Source organism: Anabas testudineus, chromosome 5 (genome assembly GCF_900324465.2).
Source record: "Anabas testudineus chromosome 5, fAnaTes1.2, whole genome shotgun sequence".
Taxonomy (NCBI): Eukaryota; Metazoa; Chordata; class Actinopteri; order Anabantiformes; family Anabantidae; genus Anabas; species Anabas testudineus.
In genome coordinates, this window is record NC_046614.1 from 13,956,767 (window position 1) to 13,978,303 (window position 21,537).

General features: G+C 37.3%; 4 protein-coding genes across 5 annotated transcripts; all 4 read left to right on the forward strand.

The window, feature by feature from the left end:
- The first annotated feature begins 291 nt into the window (after nucleotides 1-291).
- LOC113153989 (THAP domain-containing protein 2-like) lies at nucleotides 292-2,617 on the forward strand. The gene is made up of 5 exons (XM_026347941.1): nucleotides 292-422; nucleotides 754-946; nucleotides 1,051-1,152; nucleotides 1,254-1,458; nucleotides 1,641-2,617. The coding sequence occupies exons 1-5, from the start codon at nucleotides 343-345 to the stop codon at nucleotides 1,835-1,837; spliced, it is 777 nt and encodes a 258-aa protein (XP_026203726.1). The 5' UTR covers nucleotides 292-342; the 3' UTR covers nucleotides 1,838-2,617.
- A 1,336-nt stretch (nucleotides 2,618-3,953) lies between these two features.
- On the forward strand, nucleotides 3,954-8,005 carry rassf1 (Ras association domain family member 1). The gene is made up of 7 exons (XM_026349064.1): nucleotides 3,954-4,061; nucleotides 5,225-5,674; nucleotides 6,270-6,394; nucleotides 6,977-7,081; nucleotides 7,195-7,483; nucleotides 7,560-7,675; nucleotides 7,779-8,005. The coding sequence occupies exons 2-7, from the start codon at nucleotides 5,383-5,385 to the stop codon at nucleotides 7,926-7,928; spliced, it is 1,077 nt and encodes a 358-aa protein (XP_026204849.1). The 5' UTR covers nucleotides 3,954-4,061; nucleotides 5,225-5,382; the 3' UTR covers nucleotides 7,929-8,005.
- A 749-nt stretch (nucleotides 8,006-8,754) lies between these two features.
- On the forward strand, nucleotides 8,755-12,653 carry tusc2b (tumor suppressor 2, mitochondrial calcium regulator b). Of its 2 annotated transcripts, none has more exons than XM_026346624.1 (4): nucleotides 8,755-8,881; nucleotides 9,666-9,895; nucleotides 10,803-10,923; nucleotides 11,017-12,652. In XM_026346624.1, exons 2-4 carry the CDS (start codon nucleotides 9,747-9,749, stop codon nucleotides 11,080-11,082), a joined length of 336 nt encoding a protein of 111 aa, XP_026202409.1. In that variant the 5' UTR covers nucleotides 8,755-8,881; nucleotides 9,666-9,746; the 3' UTR covers nucleotides 11,083-12,652. The 2 variants fall into 2 exon arrangements, with proteins under 2 accessions (XP_026202409.1, XP_026202410.1); XM_026346625.1 differs by lacking the exon at nucleotides 8,755-8,881 and adding an exon at nucleotides 9,173-9,277 and having other exon boundaries at nucleotides 11,017-12,653.
- Nucleotides 12,654-16,006: 3,353 nt separating this feature from the next.
- Nucleotides 16,007-19,967, forward strand: hyal2b (hyaluronidase 2b). The gene is made up of 4 exons (XM_026349555.1): nucleotides 16,007-16,146; nucleotides 16,695-17,674; nucleotides 18,225-18,314; nucleotides 18,434-19,967. Exons 2-4 carry the CDS (start codon nucleotides 16,724-16,726, stop codon nucleotides 18,821-18,823), a joined length of 1,431 nt encoding a protein of 476 aa, XP_026205340.1. The 5' UTR covers nucleotides 16,007-16,146; nucleotides 16,695-16,723; the 3' UTR covers nucleotides 18,824-19,967.
- Nucleotides 19,968-21,537: the final 1,570 nt, after the last annotated feature.

Here is a 21,537-nt window from a genome sequence, read left to right on the forward strand (position 1 = left end):
TGGAGATATTCAATAAGTACCTCAAAACTGTACTTAATTACACTACTTGAGTACACTTTTAGCTGCTGCCACCACTACGTATACGAGCACCTCTAGACTTTAACAGACTGATGAAGAAGAAAGGGAACAAATCTCAGCATTAAGACAAAAGCTTGATATATTATATTAGTTCTTATTTACTGAATGTACGATGGTACCAGTAGGTGGCAGTAATGCTCCCACCACAGATCCGCCAGCTGCCGTTAAAACCACGAGAGGAAGAAGAAAAAGACTTCCGGTTTGTGTCATACGTCTCCGTCGTCGCCATATTGCAGCGGTTCTGGCCAGTTCAGATATTTAAAAATGCCAGACTTTTGTGCTGCTTTTGGATGTTCTAATGAAAGAAATGCCAAAACCAAGGAACAGGGAATTACATTTCACAGGTGATAAGTTATCTTACAATATTTTGCAACTACGAACGTATAATTTGATATATCACAATAAGTAATCCTTCTTTAAGCTAACACAATGTGAGTGTTCATAATAAGTAACCTATCAGGTGAAGAACAAACGCTTTACATTGTTATTAAAGCAATAAGGTCTATTGGAACATTATATTTATTAATCGGCTACGACACTTTATGTTATTGTGCGAATCAGACAAGACGGAGACCCCTCTCAAGTGTTTGTTTACATCTGTTTGATGGCAGACAGTTACAGTTGTAATATATACAAGGCAATATAGTTTTTCTAATTCACGTCTTTTGTTTAAAGGTTCCCAAAAGATAAAGTTAAAAGACGGGCGTGGACGGCAGCACTGAGGAGAAGAAACTTTGTGCCAAATGACCGCTCAGTTGTCTGTAGCTGCCACTTCAATTCAGAAGATTTCGACAGGACAGGACAGACAACTCGTTTAAAGGAAGGAGTGACCCCCTCGATCTTCACATTTACAGACCATCTCAGCAAAGTTGGTGTCATTGACAATTTGCCTTTATATAGTGCATGACATTTTTCCCAACAGTTGATAAATGAAGATTTTGTACATATTGATTGTGTTGACTTTATATCCAGGTGCCCAGTAAGTCCAGGACAAGCAACACATCACAAAAAACTGCTGCAGAAATTCCAAGTGTCCACGTTCAGCCATCAAAGGACCTTCAACAGTCAACCTCAGTGAGTGACACAATGTTGTTTCAAACATCTGTACAGGATCTAGTGCTTCTAGTAAACTGAGAGAATAACTTTAAAATGGCATAAAAATGAAACATTTCCAGGATCACCAGTACGCCCTTGACCCAGTTAAAGTAAAAAAGAAGCTGAGTGACGCTCACGAAAGGTTGGAGGAGTTGCAACGGGACTTAAGGAATGCCAAGGATCGAGAAAGAAGGCATAAAAAGACAGTGGAAATCCTGCTGGAGGATTTAAAACGCAGACATATGCTTACAGAGGAACTGCAGCAGAAGCTTGACTTCTATTCTGGTTGGTTGAATTACTCAGCCCCCTCATTTAAAGGATGTATAACATGTATGATTTGATGTTGGTTTAAATTAATGTTGCTGTGTTTTACTCTGTTTACTAAAAATATTTGATTTTCTTTTCCAATCTTTTTAGATCCTAGACCTCTTGAAAAATATGATGTTACATTTAAATGTGTGTTGCAGGTATGCATCATGAGTCCTGCTGCAATGCTGATATGGAGCTGCAAACGTCAGGTAAAGGATTTAAAGGAAGAAGAAGATCTGCAAGCTGCCAACGGGGTCAAAAGAAAGCACATAAACGTCCACACTCAGAAAATCAAGGTGACCCCAGCAGCATGGACATCGAGCATGTCTCTGGGAGAGGTTCTGTGCATGTTTGAGGAAACTGGTTCTACAAAAGGTTGCTATTCAACAGCTGAATATACTTTTATTTTCAAGTTGATCAATAGTTCTTTCCAATATTGTGTAAAATATGTAAATATAATGCATATGAAACATATACGCTCACTCTCACTCTCTACTTAATGTAAATAGAGTGGCCAAAACATCAGAAATGCCTCTTAATGCAACGCACTCCACTACAACCTTAATATGACCACACTGGTAAACATAGTTGAATTAGCACCTTTGTGATAGTTGCAACAAAACTTGTAATAATTGAAATTGTAACCTTGTAAAAGCAGGATTGCACAATGAGTGCATTAGATTGCACAGGCGTACCGAATAAAATGGGCAATGTATTTGTACTTATGCCTTAGTTGGGTAATTAGTTGAGTGACAGCAAATTAATCAGCAACTATTCTGATTATTAACTTATCAATTTTAAGGTTAGAGAGGCCATTCTGAATTATGTCCATAACATTAAAACCGTTGGACTAAATGTTGTGGCTAAACAGTGTAAGTGACCAAGAAATATGTACTCAAGAAACATCTGTTTGCTGTTCCAGTGTGGTTTACTTTTTGCTTCCATTATCCAGTTCATTACTTGAAAAATGTTGGACACGTACTGTCAGAGGTAAGTCTGGGTAAGCACATGCACCTGCCCAATTTTCCCTCGAGAAAAACTGTTATATATATATATATATATATATATTTCACTGTACAAAAGATTTTGGTAACTGTAAATGTGACTTAAAATGTAAATGAGCAAAATATGAATATTTCAGGAGAAATCTAACAATTAAAAGCTATTATGAGTTCTACTGAAAATGTTTTTCATCTTTGTTTTCATTTTGTCACTTTACAACACTGTAAAGAGTAAGAAAAAATAGTTTATAAGTTTATTTTTGATCAAGGTAGGGTGAGTGCAGCCTAAATAAAAGCATAAACATTTAACTATAGAGGAGACAGTAGCCTATTTTGTAAGAAAAGTGCATTTTTAATTTGGCTAAGTATCCTAGTGTATCACAATTTGCCTGGCATTTGAAACAAACCAGCTCTCTGGAGATGAGGTTGGAGATTCAGCGAGTTACAGCATTATGATTTGAACAGATCCCGTGCCTCCAGACAATAATTAAAAGGACCAGCTTCCCTGAACAAACATGGCGTCAGATTTTAAACATTGCACACATTAAATAATATTGTCAATACATCTGAGTGTGGTCAACCTTACTAAGCTTACTAAGCATTTGTTATTGTGCTCCAATTACTCTGTAAAAAGCTCGTGACTGTGCAAGGTCACTACACACTGGGCACGCAGCAGAAGAAACTAACAACATGTTCATTCTCTCTCTCTGTCTCTCTGCAATGCCAATGTTTATGTAGATCGTGCTTTTCTTTGTTAAATTTCTTGTTGTGGCCTGTAATCAGGCAACACTAATGTGTTGTCAAGACACTATTCCAGGAATGTATACATAATAAGTGCATAATTTAGCTCAGGTATTGTAGGTCTGTGCTTTTAACATCTTTGTTTTCAGTAAAACATTGACATTTTCTGAGCTAAAGCTAAAATTAGTACTGCTACTACAGTAGTTGTGGAAAAATGCCCCAGTTCCAGCTCTACATCTATTATCTGTCCCCATGTTTGAGGCTGGAGGCTTTTCCCTCATTGAGCCATTACCAAATGGTCCCTAATCAAACATTAAACAGTCTATTCATTTCACACTGACATATTCACCATTTAAAAACTGACCCCCTTCTGTTCATTATATCTTTAAATTTTATCTTGTAAGAAGTCATACGTTAGAGGTTATATATCAAAATTCAGTGTTCATTCATTTGCACTCATTCTTCTCGTTCTTTTGTGTCTTTAAATAAAAGGATAAAGCCCAGGAAAAGATTTTTCACAGTCAACCATAATGTATGATTTCCACTGTAGTTTCAAATATCCCTTATTAGAAAGTAGTAACTTACTCAGATGCATGGTCCAGATCCCTTCTACTCATCACTCTATAGTGTGTTTCTGATGTGTGAGGACGGGGATCCCTGCCTCTTCCTGTCAGGATGGTTTAACACAGATTACACTGTAATTCCTCACTCTCAACGTGCATGCGCAAACCCAAGTGCGTGTGTCGGGCGAGAGACGAATGGATGTTAATTCAACGACAAACTACTGTCACTCTCCAGATCTTTATTCCGATAAGTGGCGCTGATGATCGGAACCAGGTAAGATCATTTTCCAGAGTTTGTCTGTGAGAAACATGAAGATTAGTTCGGGTGTCGGTGTCCACTCAGTTTGTCGTCCCGTCTCAGACCACGGGATTAAACCGGGCTGTCCCGTCACGCAGAGCTGCTTATTGCAACGACACAAATAAATTAAAGAATAATCCAAACGTTTGTCGTATAGATCAAATCAGAGGCCTGCATGTCGACTTTAACACGAAAATAATTTGTTATGATGAAACAGGAAAACCTTGCAGGACGGCCCCGGGTACAATGTGCTGTTGTTGCCCTGTGAGAAAATGACCCACTTGGCAGAAAGAGCCCCGGGTTGTTCATATTCAAGTCACAATGCAGCTCCGGGAAACTAATGAAACCAAGTTTCACATGCACCTGTGAGGACTGCACACTTATATTTCACTGCAGAGAAATGTACAGTTTGGTTTGTGTGCAGTGTAGATCAGCAGTAGTAGTGCCTGCCTAGTGGGAGAAATGATTGCAAATATAAAAATACTCCATATATATATATAGACAGTATACAAACTTTAAAAGAAGCAATAGGCCGGCTCATTATCCAGTGGAATACATGACAGCTGCCACTGTTACATATTGTATTTCTCATTATATAAAAATCAACATCAGCAGCATTTAAGAGGTTAAATTAAAGCGTAATTATATTACCTAATACAACAAAGCTTCATGTTTAAGAAGCTGGGCATGTGTTTTTATATTCAAGTAGAATATCTTAACACTCAAAACTGTAGAACAAGAGGAAGGGACACATTTAAAATTTGAAATCAAGGTTGTAGGGTTTTTACTTTACTTTACTAATCCTGAAATGACTGATTTAAGTTAGTTCTGTGGTTTCAGAATAAAAGAATACAACGTTGACCTACTTTGATGACAGTCTCTACTTCTACACTATGCAGTTTTGTTAAACTATCAAGTGCAGAAAAACAGTATGAGTTGTCCCGGGATTGCACAGGATTATACTCATCTTGTTGTCCCACATTTTATCCTAATCATTTGAATCCTGGCATCCCATAATAAATGTTAATCTTTTGTTTTTCTGTGTGGAAAGTGCATATCGTAACAAAGCATAGACATTTGTGTTACCTAAATTGAAACATGTTCGATTATTTTGTGTATGATTATAAATTGTGTTACAGTTCCTAATGACTGGAGGTGGACTGAATTTCATCTGAGCCTGAGCTTCACAAAATCCCCAGAAAGGATGTGAAAGTGCACACATGTATTTCCCCTCAGGGCTCAATGTTCACACATAGCACTTCATGGACAGCAAACACTCACTTGTATCAAAGCCAGGATGTCTAAATGTGAGCTGATCGAGCTGAAGGACCTCAGCGTAAATGATCCGATCGAGCTGGCTGCTCCTGCAGCCCGTGCAGCCCTGCCGCCTGGAAACCTAGGTCAGCCAAGCCCCTTCCACGTTGTGCGTCTTGTTGGAGACAGCGTCAGCATCGAAGCACCCAGATGTCACACGGGAGAGGCTGCAGTGGGTCATGATTTCCAGCCCTACAGCCATGCTCATCTCACCTGGTGTGACCTGTGTGGAGAGTTCATCTGGGGCCTTTATAAGCAAAGTTTACGCTGCACTAGTAAGTAACTCATGCGTATGAATTTTCAAGAACTAATGGTGATATTTCATGATTTGGAAGAAAATAATATAAGAGTTAATTTCCCTGAGATACTTGTTACTTATTATTTATATTGATAGTTGCCGGGGTGGGGGTTACCAACACAGACACGCATTTAAGACTATAGCAGCACAAACCCTGTGAGAACCAAGTCATGTCCATCTAAAGCCGTCAGAGCTGCTATATTCTCACCTTCCGCTGTGGCAGGAAAGCAGGATGTTCATGTTTTTTTTTCCATTCATGAGAAACTTTGTCACAGAGTTTAGGAAGGTCTGGAGAGCTTCATAGTTAACTCTACTCAACTCTAGGGTGGTACAGATACAGCCTGGGAATATCTGGGAATTCCTGGGATGTCGCCTGTCATGAAGAAACTAAATGCTGTGGCAATTAGAAATATATAATACCATTAAATGTCCAGCATGAGCAGATTCTACTTTGTACACACACAAAAGATTATGTGTTACTTGGACAACATAAATAATGGCTTTGGGTTAGTGTGTTTGTATTTGTTATTGATTCTCTGTACACGGTCTAATTGTTTCTCTACATCTCTCAGACTGCAGTTATACTTGTCACTACCGCTGCCAACCATTCATCCAGCTGGACTGCAGCACAGATGGAAGCTTGTTAACAGACCAGGCAGATTTCTCTGTTGATACTGTTGAGACAGACACAAATGTGGTGAGGAACAATGTTATATTTCCAAATGGCAAACCTTACCCTGACCCTAACCCACAACCTATCAAATCAAACAAAACATTATTCATATACTGTATTTTAAAGGAAAAGAAAATAATAAATCCAGAACAGTGGTACAAGAACAGTCACTAAAACCAGAGACAAAAGTGTTTGGGATACTGTTTTATAGTATAGTATAAAACACAGTATTTGATTGCCTGTGATTTGGGGTGTTTAATCTCTTAAGAGAGTTACAACAGCATGTGAATGTATTAGAAAATAAAGCTATTGGAAGACTGGAAGGGCAGTTATAAACAACAGTAAACAGCCTTTCAGTAAGGACTGTGCTGAACTAAAATCTTTAAAGTTAATACATCAGTGTGGATCATTTCTGATTTCAGGCACAGAACTGTTTTCACCTTTCGCCTGGCGAGACTGAATCGTGCATGGCTTCATTTTGTAATGATTAAGATTAAGGGGTTGACTTTGTTTTAGGTTCTCTTGTTATTGTGAGGACGAGCTTGCTGACATCATGTGGCCAGTGAGCTGTGCTGTACCTGCTCTTTACCTTTCTTTTCCTTTCAGGATGAACAGACTGATTGGGACAAACAGGAGCTAAGTGTGGGTGAAATCCATCAGAAGATTAAGGAGTATAACGCTCAGATCAACAACAATCTCTACATGGTGTTTGTGAGTTACAAATGAACCTTTTTACTTGTTCAGGCATGCTGTTAAGTAGTGTGTTAATTAAAGTCATCAGTAAAATTAATAAGTAAAAATACCCTCCCCCATTTCCCTTGCAGAATAAAGACGGTTCCTACACTGGTTTCATCAAGGTCCACTTTCAATTAGTTCGTCCAATCTCCCTCCCTTCTCCTCTGAGCCTGTGCTCAACACAGGAGGGAGATCAACATGGCAGACGGATTAAACGAAGGACCTCGTTCTACCTCCCCAAAGACACCGCAAAGCACCTGCATGTCAGCTCCCAAACACGGGTACGAGAAGTGATCGAGGCATTGCTCAACAAGTTCACCGTGGTAGACAACCCAGCCAAGTTTGCCCTGTTTGAACGCACCGAGAGACAGAGTCAAGGTAACATTCATATTTAGTGTTGGACTAAGAATAAACAAGTATTAAATTTTAAAGTGGTGTTCATTATTCCCCTTAGTGTTAATGCGTAAACTGTCTGATGATGAATGCCCACTGTACCTACGCTTATGTGCTGGCCCAAGTGAAAAGGTTCTGAGTCTGGTTTTGAAAGAAAATGAGACAGGGGATGTCAATGTAAGTTTCCATAAGTTAATCTGATAAATAAATCAGTATATTCTTAAAAAGTCAATAAATGTACTACAGTTATTTTTACTTTATTATTTGCTCTCGTTCACAGTGGGATGCATTTAGTTTTCCTGAGTTGTGCAATTTCCTGCGAATCCTGCAGCGTGAAGAAGAAGAGCGTGTCCGGCAGATCGTGAAGCGCTATGCTCTTGCTAGAGAAAGGATGAAGCAGGCTATGGCAAGGATTACGACCCCTGGTTGACTGCGAGTGATGCAGCTGATGAGTAAAGTGCGATATTTAGGATCCTGTGATATAAAGGACCAATTTTTACATCAACGTAAAAGGGAAGGAAAGAAAGAATTCCTAGTATATTGTTTTAAATAAAGGTTGTTTATTAAGCAGGGACTGCAGCACTGCAGCTTTTTGTGCAAGCTGAGCCACTGTCATGGTCTAAATTGACAAAAAACAGACATAAAAGATGATCATGGATTCAATTAATTTGTTTCATCTTCAAAAAATGCTGCTTAATTATATGATTTATTATATTATTATATATATTTAATTGAGTTTCTAGTTATTTATCTGGTTTATTCTGTTTTTAAAAATTGTAAATTTTGGCACTTTAATGAACCTGTGAAATGGATTTGGACATGGATTTGTTGAAATGTTAATCAGTCTTTATATTCTAATAATGTAACACACTGATAATAAACCATGAATCATTTGATATCATTGTGATAGTGATTTTAAATTTTAAAGTTTAAATATTAAGGTCTCAATTGCAGCTTTAAAATCTGATTATTTTAAAGCAAAGTCTGAAACCTATGTCTTTATGCCCCTTACTTTTACAGTGCAGGAGGTAGCACACTATTCACCTTATGTTGCATCATCAATAGCTCCTGTATTTCTAACTTCAAACGTGGAACATAAAGTATTTGGTGTCAATATAATTTTCTAATAGAGCTGTAAACTGCAAACTAACTTTAATGGCCGTCACTGGACACACTCCGGTCCACCGGGTGGCGCTAACTCATCACCACGTGTCTTTAGGAGACGTCAGAGCGGACGTAGACGAAGAGCGTGTAACGTCAGTTAGCATAAACAGCTAGCGTAGCTGCGAGAGTGTTATGAGGTCTTTGTACAGGTTTATTAGCCCACCGAGACAAAAATTAGCAAAGATTTTGTTCCTGCGAAGAGACGAAAACCCACTTTAGGTATGTCCTTGATTCAGTTGAAGCGAGAAACACCACTTGTCAAACCAACCAACTTGTCAATCATGTGGCAGCGTCTGCAAATGTTATTTTGTAAAGCAGATAAAAACATGTTGACCTGGCTAAGGCTAGTGACAGAGAGCTAACCCCTGGCAGCGAATGGTAATGCTAGCAGTCAGGACATAAAGTGACAACAGCCACAGAAACACTAACGCAATCAGGGACATTTTATTCCTGTTGCATCTGTCGGTCAAGGCAAGCTAGCCAAGTTAGCTGTCCACGGGCAGATAACATTTTACTGAGCAATGTAGTCTGTAAGTAGAGATGGCTATAGCTAATGTGTTCAAGGTTTTCAGATATTTATTCTGACTGGACAGAGATTGACATAAGGATAGTCAGGTATGCGATGATCACAGGCTTGTTGTAATATAAATTGTAATGTCCGGTTGCATTGTCATGCCAGTGGCCTGCTATATGCTTAACAAAAGAATAGGTGTAAGTCTGGATTCTGTCATTTAATTGACCCCTGTTTGTCTTCTAGTCTGTGTCTTCTATGTTATTCATACACAAGAAGGTGATCTTAGATTGTTTTTAGCTTTTTTCCTACATGTAAGGGAGAGTTATTGTCCTTGTCTGTGGTATAACTTTCGTTTTTCACATAAAATTAGGGTATCAGTATCAGACATAAATTTGTACATCACTTTACCTTTTTCTTTGTCTTTCTCCTAAATGTGAAATAACACAACTCATTTTCTTCCATATGTTACATATGTGTTATATCCTGAAGGCCACATTTCATCTGGTACAGTAACACTGTAGCAACACTGACAGTACTGTGACCCAAGAAAATAATGTGCTGCAGCTGAAGATGGGTGGCAGTGGCTCCAAATCCAAAGGATTTTGGCCTTTTTCTGGCTCAGGTAGTGTGGATGATGCAACCAAAGATGGAAACGAGCAGTCATTGGCGAGAGTTCGGAGTTTCCCAAGTGCAACACCTTTTGTGTTTACTAGACGAAGGTAAGTATAGCCTTAGCATCTTCTAATAGTGATAATTAATGATAACCTTAATGTGCACATTAAAATACATCTTTAAAAAAAACAACAATTTTGGAGTTGAGATCAGTTCTAGGTCCCCATCTTTGTCCAGTTTCCAGAATATTCTTCAGCAAAATAGCTGTTTATAATGTAATGGCACTGTTTAGTGTGGTGTTACAGATACTGATGTAAAGCACAAACACATATAAGACGATGTGCTATTGAGCTGAAATGGGGGAATTAATAAGGATGACGGTGTAAGCCTATGTGACTGATGTCATTGGAAAGAGCTCAAGAATGTTGCATGGTATGTTTTAAGTAAGTAATGGTAAGTCAATCCCTACACGGCCCCGAGATTTTTCACATCAAGTGTATTTGGTCAGTTTTCACAATAATTCTTATTTTTATTTGACAGGACAGGATGCAAGTGGGCTATAGTCACCAAAGGTGCTTCTGCTCAGCTAGTTTGCTTCTGATACAGCATCTTTTTTGTAGTGACCATGTTAGTTAAAGACCTTTCAAAACCAGGAAACTTTAACCACAGGGAGAGAGCTAACAGAGCAGTACACAAAAATCCTAGGATAAGACACAAGCAAATTAGGCAGCTGGTTGTGTTTTTGATGCTCACATTATTGTGGGTTTGACGCCCTAAACCACATTTTATTGTTATTCTGGTTGTTTATATTTTAGTGACTTCCACATTGGCCAACTCTTTAAATGCAGTATGTACACAAAAATGTTTTACGTATCTGACTCAGTCTTGTTACAGTAATAAAACTTAATACAACCTTAGCAATATTGCCAAGCCACAACAATGTTATCTGTAATTTACTGAGGGGTTTGCATATTATATTTGTAGGAGTAATTATTTTTTTCCTCTTTGCTGCAGCTCTATGTTCTTTGATGAAGATGGGGACTTGGCCCACGAGTTCTATGAAGAGACAATTGTGACAAAAAATGGACGCAAAAAAGCCAAGTTGAAGAGAATTCACAAAAACTTAACACCTCAGGTGAGGAAATAAACCCCCCAATGTATGACTTTACTCAACCAATTTTTTGTATTGTCAGACAAAATAATTTTAATCTCTTGTGTGTCCCTCCAGGGAATTATAAAACTGGACCACCCATGTATCCACGTAGATTTCCCAGTTGTCCTCTGTGAAGCCTGACCATGTCTGTGCAGAGTCAGACTAGCCACTGTGTCAACTCCATCCTGTGGTTTCCCTGACAGGTGGAAGCCTGAAACTATTTAAAATAACATGATCTCTTGATATATTCGATGCCCTTATGTGGACAGGCCCATGCAATGTGTGCTGAGCCTCTGCATGTGATCTGTTTTTGGCTTGTGTGCAGTTAGACACAGAATAGGTCACCAGTGAAGATCTAGAAGGGCACCAGGTTGGGAAAACCGACTCGATTTACAGGTCATGGATTGTGTGCATGTGTATGTTTGAATGTGTGTGCAGACACAGGATGAAATGAGTCCTGAATTTATTGCTGCAGATAGTTCTCTGGTATGATTCATCGAACTCTAGGAGTTCAAGGAGAAATTAACCAATTTGTTCTCCTGCCACAGTCATATATAGAGCGACAAGTGCACACACTAGTGTTTTTTACACCATCATGACTTGCTTTATTATGCATGGATCAGGATCTGCTTATCACTAATAGTTCTTGGGGAGGTGACAATCAGTGGTCCTTCAAATCTGTAGTGGATTAATGTCATAATGTTGGATGGACTGGCTTCACTGACCTCAGACCTCAGAGCCACACGTGTCCATCGCAGCTGTGAGTTTAGTAAGAGATCCTGTTGTTTTCTTTGCTGCTTCGGCATACTGTGTTTCACTTAATTTATTATGGCTGTTTTTTAATTACATTTTGAAATGCTGAACTGTGTCATGATCCTTTTTTAAATATTCATGGACTAGAACTGCATATTAAAGTGCATTTACTTCAGAAGCCAACACAATCCACACGAAATAGGACTCCATGGATTAATTCTATAAACAGCACTTATAAAATTCTATACAATGTTGAATTAATTTTGATTTGATGTTATAGGTGATGCACTGGGCTGCATCTGCCTGATGACACTGAGGTCATGGTATGGGCTTTCTGTGAACTGTGAAATCTGTGAATTGAGGAGTCTTAGAAACCTAGGGTGAGTTCAGAATCTAGAAATGAAAAAGTATAAATAATCATGGTTATAGATACAGGTTTAGATCTTTAACTGACTGATTCCATCAATCCTAAATCATCTTCACTCAAGGTTTATTATTATTAGTTTAGGAAATATTTACAGAAACTATACCTGGTTGTTTTGGAGCACCTCTGACTTCCTCAATATCTGAACTGTTCTAGCTACATTCACCATGTTTTCCTGAATGATTTTAGTACATAGTGATCATGTAAAGAGTGAGATCTCAATGCCAATTTGCAAAGTTGTAAGGCTTTAACTTTGGGCTGTTGTTTTTTGATCACTTGCATAAAGATTTGTTTATGTTACAGCAACAACAGCAGGAGAGTGAGGAACAATTCTAGGGCAAATCTCTTCAGTTATCAAATGTGGTTTACCAGGCTTAGCCTTTATATAACAATTATTTAGCAAGATAGTGAAATAATCTTTTGTAACAACAGGTGACTCAGCTGTTTGGCAAAGGTTGTAAACACTAAAATGACCTGACAGTAGCTGTTCAACCATGTAGTGGTAATAATGATCGTGACCTCTGCCTATAATGAAATTAACCACCTGCAGAGGAAATTGAAAAAAACTGTGTGTGTGTGTGTGTGTGTGTGTGTCTAATGGCAGGAGTGAACAAAATGCAGTCTTCATGGGAAAGGAGTTCCTATAAAACTGTCTGTGATTCTGATCTCCTCTGGGATTAAGAGGGTTCTGTCAAAATCTACTCCACTTTATTGCTTCCATGAAATTATTTTACTCTAAACAAGCTTTTGTGCTTTTTCCCCCTGTGGGCAAGTACCCATTTTCAGCTGAGTCGGAGAGAGACATACCACTACAATTATGTTTTGTTTTTTATTTTCACAGAACTGTAATAATACGTAAAGCCACAAGGTGAACTGTCTTATTGTGGGTAAAATGAAAAGATTAGACTCAGCAAACCACCCATGTTCTGGTTTTGCTGACAAAGGTCTGATATATTTTAAGACCTTGAACTGCAACAGGAAGGTATGATTCACATGGAGCAAAATTATTAGGAAATTGTTAATTGTTGACAAGAATATGCATTTTATGTACATGTTTAAGAAATGCAGTATCAGATGTTTTTTATTAAGAATAACAGGAGAGCTTATTCACCACCATACCCTGGAGGAACTGTCATCAGAAAAGGTAACTGTTGTTATCTGTGTCAAAAGGTTCATTTTGTGAAAATATTCATACTTTTTAGCGTATTAGTCCAAACAGAGACCTTACGGGATTTCATTAACTGTCAAAGGTGCGATAACTCTATTAAGTTTCTTAAACAGTTACTAATAAATTATGATATAATAGTTTTCATAACATTTCACACCACATCGACAACTTTGCACTCTGAAAATCTTCATGATGGATTCTGACATGTTTCTAAGGTACAGCATCTCACATGTGTTTGATTTAACCAAACAAGCTTTGTCCTCGCCAAGAACTCAATAAGATGAGTAAGCAATGGCAGAATTTATATCAACCCATTATTGATGTACCATTTAAATTCAAATGCTTTCAGTCGAGTCAAGGTTTGGTAAAATCTTTACTGTGCTGTTTGCTACAGGGCTTTCAAAGTCTTAACTTGAAGTACCAAATAGAGAGTAAAAGTTTGTTTTGTGTACCTTTTGCAATACATTATGCTGCTAGATACAGTATGTAGTAGATTTGAATGTGGCTCAGATAATCTTAAAGAAGCAGATCAAAAACATAATCTCTGACAGTCTTCAAAGGAAAAAAGAGGAACAGCCGTATGGTGAGGTGTTTTGCATACGCTTGTAATAGAGGTCAAACAGAGGTGGAGTCGGCTGGAAATTTAAATATAAGTCAGTGTTGGTTTTCCACACAGAATCCCTTCTCCGTTAAAGAGATGTTAGACTATAATCAGCAAAAGAGCCGACTTGATCTATCTTGAACAGCTCTAACAGCTTGAGTGATCTACTTTCATCCAAGGTAAGAGATGTAATTTTGACACATTTCAAAAAGGCACATTCGAAAATATTTGCTCTTTGCTTCATTATTATAATAAATATTGCCATGACCAAATTGTCAACATTACTAATAACATTACACATATTGAAGCTCAAAGGACTGACGGTTTTTATAACAAAGGTTAAAAAAGAGGCAAAGTAAAACCGACATTTCTGAGAAACTGTGTTTTACGGAGATTTTCTAAATAAGAGTAATGTTTCTTTTGAGTGGCCAAATGCACTAATCTTACTAAAAAACTCAGAGTGCAGAAGATAAATAAAATCTAGTTTAGCGGTTGTCTGTGTTTCAAAAGGTGTGGTCATCATGCATATGGCATGGTTTATTTGAAAAGGAGCATATTCTTAGTGCAAAGAAACAGCATGTTTTGAATTTCAAATGTTGAGTACAAGACATTTTAAATCCATCTGACTGAAGGAATATAGTTTGGATGTTTAAGTTTAGGAGATTCTAAACATCTAAACCCCTGGTTCTGGTGTATGTTTACAATTACTATTGCTAAATTCTGTACATTGTGCTTAAGTACAATTTTGAAGTGGTTCTACTTCCATGCCATGCAGCTATACTTATATTTCACAACATTTCAAATAGAAAACATATGAGTTGCCTCTGTTAGTGAAAGTAGTCAGAAATGCTTTGTATAAAACTCCTGCATAGCACATATTAATTGAATGAAACCATTAAGTAATTTCATCACAGTATAGTCAAAGCACCAAAAAGTAATTTATGCATAATCACTCATCACTTTATGTTGCAACTGGTAGAGGTCAAGCAAATTTTATACTGTATATCCTATACTAAGTAGTTTGTAAATAAAAAAAAAAGAAAAAAAAGAAAACTAAATGTTACTTTACTTTATGTTAAAAAGTACAGTATTTCCCTCTGAGATTTATGGGAGTGAGAACATAAAGTTAAGCGAGCACCTCTAAATACAATAACAAATATAGCCTTTCTGCCACTTTCTGCCTCGAAAATATAATACATTGTCCGGTGCCCAAAATAAATTTTCCTATGAAAGTCATTTTAGTTTGTCATTGTGTCCTTAAAGTCTTATTTTCTTCAAAAAATTTTTTTTAATTGAAAATAAATTATCCTGTGATAAGAATATTAAAGGTAATGTTTTTCATAATCTTTGAGCAGCAACTTCATTTGGTCTGGCTAAGACCATTTTTAAACAAACTAATAAAAAAAAACTTACTGGTTAATAGTAGGATTTTATTTATTTGTGTATGTATTTTTTGCGGCACTGAAATATATTTTTGTTGGGGTTTTTTTAAATAGGTTTTTTTAAGATCTAATACTTTTCAAAAATGTCTTATTGATGTTGGCGGTTGAACTAAAACTAATTAACAATTAAAACCTGCGGTGCAGAGACCAACTATAACACTAAACTGGCACTTACAGGTAAATTGACTGGTGCTTATTAGATAACTTCTCCAGTCATTAATTCAGGTTAGACTCGAGCGTTTTACACTGGAACAATTTAGGCTGGATCTTTATACTCTCACAATTTAAACGTTACTTAGCTTACTAGAGAGGAGATAGAAAGGCGTCAAAACATTTTTAAGTGTAGTGACTTTGTTTAATATTTATTCTGATCAATAAAATGAGTTCCTACCAGCGCTGATGTACAGTGGGGCTCGGAGTGTTTTAGTCTTTAGACGGAGGGGGGGGGGGACGATACTGAAATGTAATTTACCTTCACATATATGTCAGATGGTGTTAGTATCTTGGTAAGGATGTTTTATCGTCCTAACAATAAATATTCGATCTGTGTTAACATACATGGTAAAATGGGATAAATGTTATCTTTCTTTAGCTAAATCAGAACCCCCCCCCCATTGAGTAGCTCGATGGTTTGATCTGTTGTTGCTCAACGTCTGACGTCACTCCGCTCCGCCCACTGTTAGCCTGGCTAAAGTCTTGTTAACTCTCGACAAGGTTTGAATAGTTTTTGTTTTTCACATGGCCGGGCACTGGAAAAGTAACTTATCTGGCGTTACATGAATGGAATAAGCCCATGTCGTCGGCCTCAGCGCAACAGGTAAGTTGGAAGAAAAAGAAGAATGAGGAAAAAGGAACAACATGTTAGCTGTTAGCTAATTTAGCTTAGCTCGTTTGTTAGTTTTGGAGCATTGTATAAGCTACCATAAATTTAGTGGACACGAAAACTTAAAAGTAGTCTGAGAGAAAAGCACCAGTTTAACTGCTGAAAGTAGATGTTTCAAGAACAAACTAAAAAAACATTTGACTTACTAATCACAGCTATAAATACAGTTTAAAGATATTCTTAATTTAAATCAAACAGGAAATTAACAGCCATTCACCATATGTGGTAATAAACCAACAGTTCCTGCTTCTCCTTATTTATCATACAGGTGATCTTTACGCTTTAATGTTATTCTAACAATACCTATTCTCCTGTTTTTGTTCACTAAACTCTGTAGATTATGATGGAATAAAATTATATTTTTCACAGGAAATAATTTACCCTTATCAAAATTTAGAAATCCCTGGATAATCTGTGGAGATATGTGAAACCTTTTGGTTTCAGTTTTTTTCTGAACTTAACAAAACCACTTTATTTTCTAGTGAAAGAAGAAAGAAGGTGGGCTGTGACCATGGACACTTTACTTCCCCCTGTGTTTACCACAGCTGGTCAGCTTTCTTTGTTGCTTCTGACTGTGTTTACATCGTGGACAGTCTTGTGTTCACCAGATGTAAAGCAGACAAGATGGCCATTATATTCCCAGAAGCCAGTTCTTCTTGTCTGGAATGCTCCAACACAGGAGTGTGAACCACGACAACGTGTAACTTTATCTCTGAGTCAGTTTGACATTGTAGCATCTCCCAATGAAGGCTTTGTCCGACAGAATCTCACAATTTTCTATAAGGAGCGCCTTGGATTGTATCCGTATTATGAGCGTGGTGGCACAGCAGTGAATGGAGGCCTACCACAGCTTGCCAGCCTCACTGAGCACTATCAAAAGATGCCTAAAGGTTTGGAAAAATATATACGTGACCCACAGGCAAAAGGGTTGGCTGTTATTGACTGGGAGGAATGGCGCCCACTGTGGATACGAAATTGGGATACTAAAGACATCTATCGCAATAAATCCAGGGAAATGGTGGCCAAAAAGAATCCTACATGGACACCCGAACAAGTAGGAAGAGTTGCACAACAAGAATTTGAGCTTTCTGCTCGCAAATTCATGCTAGAGACTCTAAAATTTGCTAAGAGTCAGAGGCCCAATCAACTGTGGGGCTTCTACTTGTTTCCCGATTGTTACAACCATGACTACAAGAGTGACCTGAAAAACTACACGGGCCGCTGCCCTGTGGTGGAGATGTCCCGCAATGATCAACTTAACTGGTTGTGGATGGAGTGTACAGCATTCTTTCCATCTATATACATAGGCTCTGGACTACGCTCTACAAATTATGGACGCCTGTTTGTTCGAAACAGGGTGAAGGAGGCAATGCGCCTGGCTTCTGTTGGGGATGGATTAGCACGCCCAGTTTTTGTGTATACCCGGCCTACTTACATCAGTCAGATGACCCTCCTAACAGAGGTTAGTTCACTAGAGTAACAATTCATTAAGGACATGAGGTGTCCATACTGTACATTGACTGTCTGTTATGTAGGAGCCTAGCCATCCAATTAAGTGTCAGAAGATATTGCTGTAATCGGAGGCATAAATATATTGCATGCATTTACTTCTACAGACTTCTAGTTTGAAGTGGAACACATAGAAATAAATATTTGACTGATTTAACCTGAAATATGAACTGCTCTTTAGTACACCTATCTTCTTTAATGTTATACACTTCTTCACCTTCTGGCTATGAAATGTTTATGCAGTGTGTGATTGAGTAGCAACCAGCAACAAGTAACTGTTTATCACTAAATTCAAAACCCTTAACTGTTATTTTAGCTTGGTTGGTGCTTAAAATTATAATAACATCACTGTCCCTGCTTTAAACAAAACACACTGGTCAACATTATACTTAAACCATTTGGCACATTGATTTTACATTTGGCACATTGATTTTACATTTGGCACATTGATTTTTGGTCGCTCCATGGCATACTCTTGAAATGTGTGTGTAAATGTTTTGTAGACAGATCTGGTCTCCACCATTGGTGAGAGCGTTGCCCTTGGAGCTGCAGGCATAATCTTTTGGGGGGATGCCTCATATGCAAGCGACAAGGTAAGCACTGCACTTCTCTGCTTATTTGATCATGAATTCATGAATAGGTTAGTGAACAGTGGTGTGTGTGTGTGTGTGTGTGTATGTGTACATATATATTTTTTTTATTAATTTTCCAGACCAGCTGCTCCACCCTAAACAATTATCTGAAGGGATCACTAGGCCAATACTTGCTCAACGTTTCTACGGCAGCAGAGAAATGCAGTCAGGTGCTGTGTAAATCCCATGGCCGTTGTCTTCGCAAAGTACCTGACAATGATGTGTACCTGCATCTCAACCCCTTAACACACACAATCACGAGTAAGGGTGACCAGCTGAAAGTTACAGGAACACTTGGCAAAGCCGAGCAGTCTCTTTTCCGCACACACTTCCAGTGCCAATGTTACAGTGGGTACACGGGTGAGGCCTGTGCTCTGAAAGAAAAAGGGCAGAATAGAGGATCTTCTGTTTTAGGGACCTGGCCTCTTTGCTTTTTACTCCCAGTAGGACTCCTCACTCTACTACACTGAGGAAATTGAGAAGCCCAAACTGTTCATGGCTTCTGTCAGCCTTGAAAAGGACAGTTCATACTTTTTGAACTTAGAATGGTAAGTTATTCTGCAATAGTGATAGTGATGCATTGAAAGCAGCAAACTTCACATGATGTGAAAACTCAGAACTGTTTGTGAAAGGCTTCTACCATGCGCCATGACCTCCAGAAGAGAAGGTACTGTATACTATTGCTTCACGTTCAGCAGAGCTGTAGCTTCACTGTGATAATGTCACCACAGAGAAATGCCTTTATAAAAAAAGGTGATTAATGTTTTTATTATTTATCTGTTTTTTGTGATGAACACAAACAATAGATCCCAATGAAACTTCATTATTGGGAATTAGGAATTTTTATATCGCTGCCTAAACCCAACGTTGTTTGTTGATTGATAAACCTGTTAGGCTGTGTTAGAATATACCCTGGTGGCTGAATTATAAGAAGTGCATTATACCACAAGGCTGTAAATCTCTTTGGTTTATAGAAACAACATGGCTGAACCTTTTTGTTTCAGTTCAGAAATGTGCCTTACCTAGAAAGTGCACTTTTTAAAAAGTTGTCTCTGTTTATAAGTTGTTATTATTGAGTTTTGTTTTATTTTTACTAGTAGTTTTCATCTCAGCCCTCTTCTGGACCCAGTGCTTTATGCTGATATTACCACTATAATGCCTGCCAGATATAATTAATAATAAATGCATATTGAAAAGAGCGTGGCCAAAACAATTTACACTAATATTACTGCTTATTTGATGTAAATGGTATCCTCTAATTTAACAATGATAACACTGTGGAAACAAGTCATGTAAAAACATTTAATTTAAACATCTGGGTACTTAAACAGACGTTTTTGATGTTTACTTTTGCTTTTGCCAGAAATCCCTAATTGTTTTTTTAGTATGTAGTTTGACCTGCTTGCACTGCAGCTGTGTCAGGTCAGGGTTACTGCCAGGTAATATTAGTATTAATTAATATTATTATTATTATTATTATTGCCTAGTAACTAAAGGATATTATGTAGAACAAAGCTTACAAAGCAGCTTCATATATACAGTATTTCCTGTATTTATTAGGTACAGCAGTGCTCAAATAAGTATTTGACTACCTAAGATCAGCAATGAGGAAAAGGTTTTTACTGTTTTCACAAACTCATTCCAAGTCACACAATTAGTATTGTAATCATACTTTTTATGTATGTTGCAAACTTGCACTTTAACCAATTGTTTAGGAGAGTCTATAGTCAGTATATTACAGTGTATCATAGTGTTTTTTCCATTTCATGTCTCATGGTTGAGATGTGTTCACTGTGAATCTTGACCGGAAAGAAACTGGTGCTTCTTGTTATCACACACACCTCCGTCATGAAAAACTTAAATCTCAAATCTGAGTCCAAATCCTGTCATAATTTTATTTCTTCTATGTGCATGTAGGAGCATCCCAGGAGAAATTACCCTGGTACCTGGCCTCAGAAATAACAGTAATGAAAACATCACACCCTTTTGCCTCAAGTCCATGGGTCTCTTTGCATTTCATTATAAGGGATTTTTTGCTTGTTTAATTCTTTATACTACAAGTATGTTAGACATGTACTTCAGTGCCACCTGTTTTCACTGGGATACAGCAGTGGTTACACATTGGAAAGTTGTATTTTTAGTTTTTGTTGTTGTTGCCAGGCAGCCATTGTTTTTTGTATTCACTGCATAATATTTATGTCAACATTAAACATTAAATACAATACATACATTTCAATACAAATGATGATCAAATGAGTAAAAACGGTCTAAAATGTATACATAATCTTTAAATAGACTTGATGCACACTGGTTTATGGTGGTCAAAAATAATATGACATTTGTTGGAGCAGAAAATGGTGTGGTTCTTGTAAGGTTCGTGTAAAAATGTAAGAAAATCCTTTAAAAGCATTTCACTATAAACTGTCACTTGAAAATGCTAATTCTTGATTCTGTTATTAATGAGCATTTCAGGAATTAATTCATTCTAAAACACTGTATCAGAACAAAATTGGTTAAAATGTGTATGTGTTTCTGATTTTTTTGTTCATTCCACTTTTCTTGTCTTTTTTTTGTTGTTTTTTTTTAAGATAGAACTTTGCTTTACTTTGGTATCCTCATATTTTAAACGAGTTTTGTTCAGGAAATTCATTTAAAAGCCTTTTGGTAAAGTGTGTTGATGTTATCGTTTGAAACCAAATCTGAGGGAAAAAATTGTATTAAAAACATTTCATATTTCCCCTTTTATACCAATGAATTTTAATATTAAAAATGACTTTGAATGTAATTTTTGTTATTGGGTGTTTCCTTCCGAACTGTATGCATGTGGGACTTACTCTTATTTTTACTGTAAGCTACTTCTTCAGGGTTATCCCCACTTACACTGAATATACTATAATATATATAAAATATATTAAAATATATATTTTTAAAGTGCACTTTTACAACAAAGATACAGAAGAATAATGTAGGCTATGCAACATTGAAACAAAATCAAAATATAGAGACAAAGATCATGATACTGGAAAGTGCAACTGTAAAGTCTGAAGTTTCACAGTATGCAAACTTGGTTTTGGTTTAAGAAGGAGCTTGTACAAAGCAGGTTTATAATGTATAAAATATTAGATCTATTTCCCTCTCCACACCCAAACAAATCTATATTTCAAATCCACACATAAACCTGTTT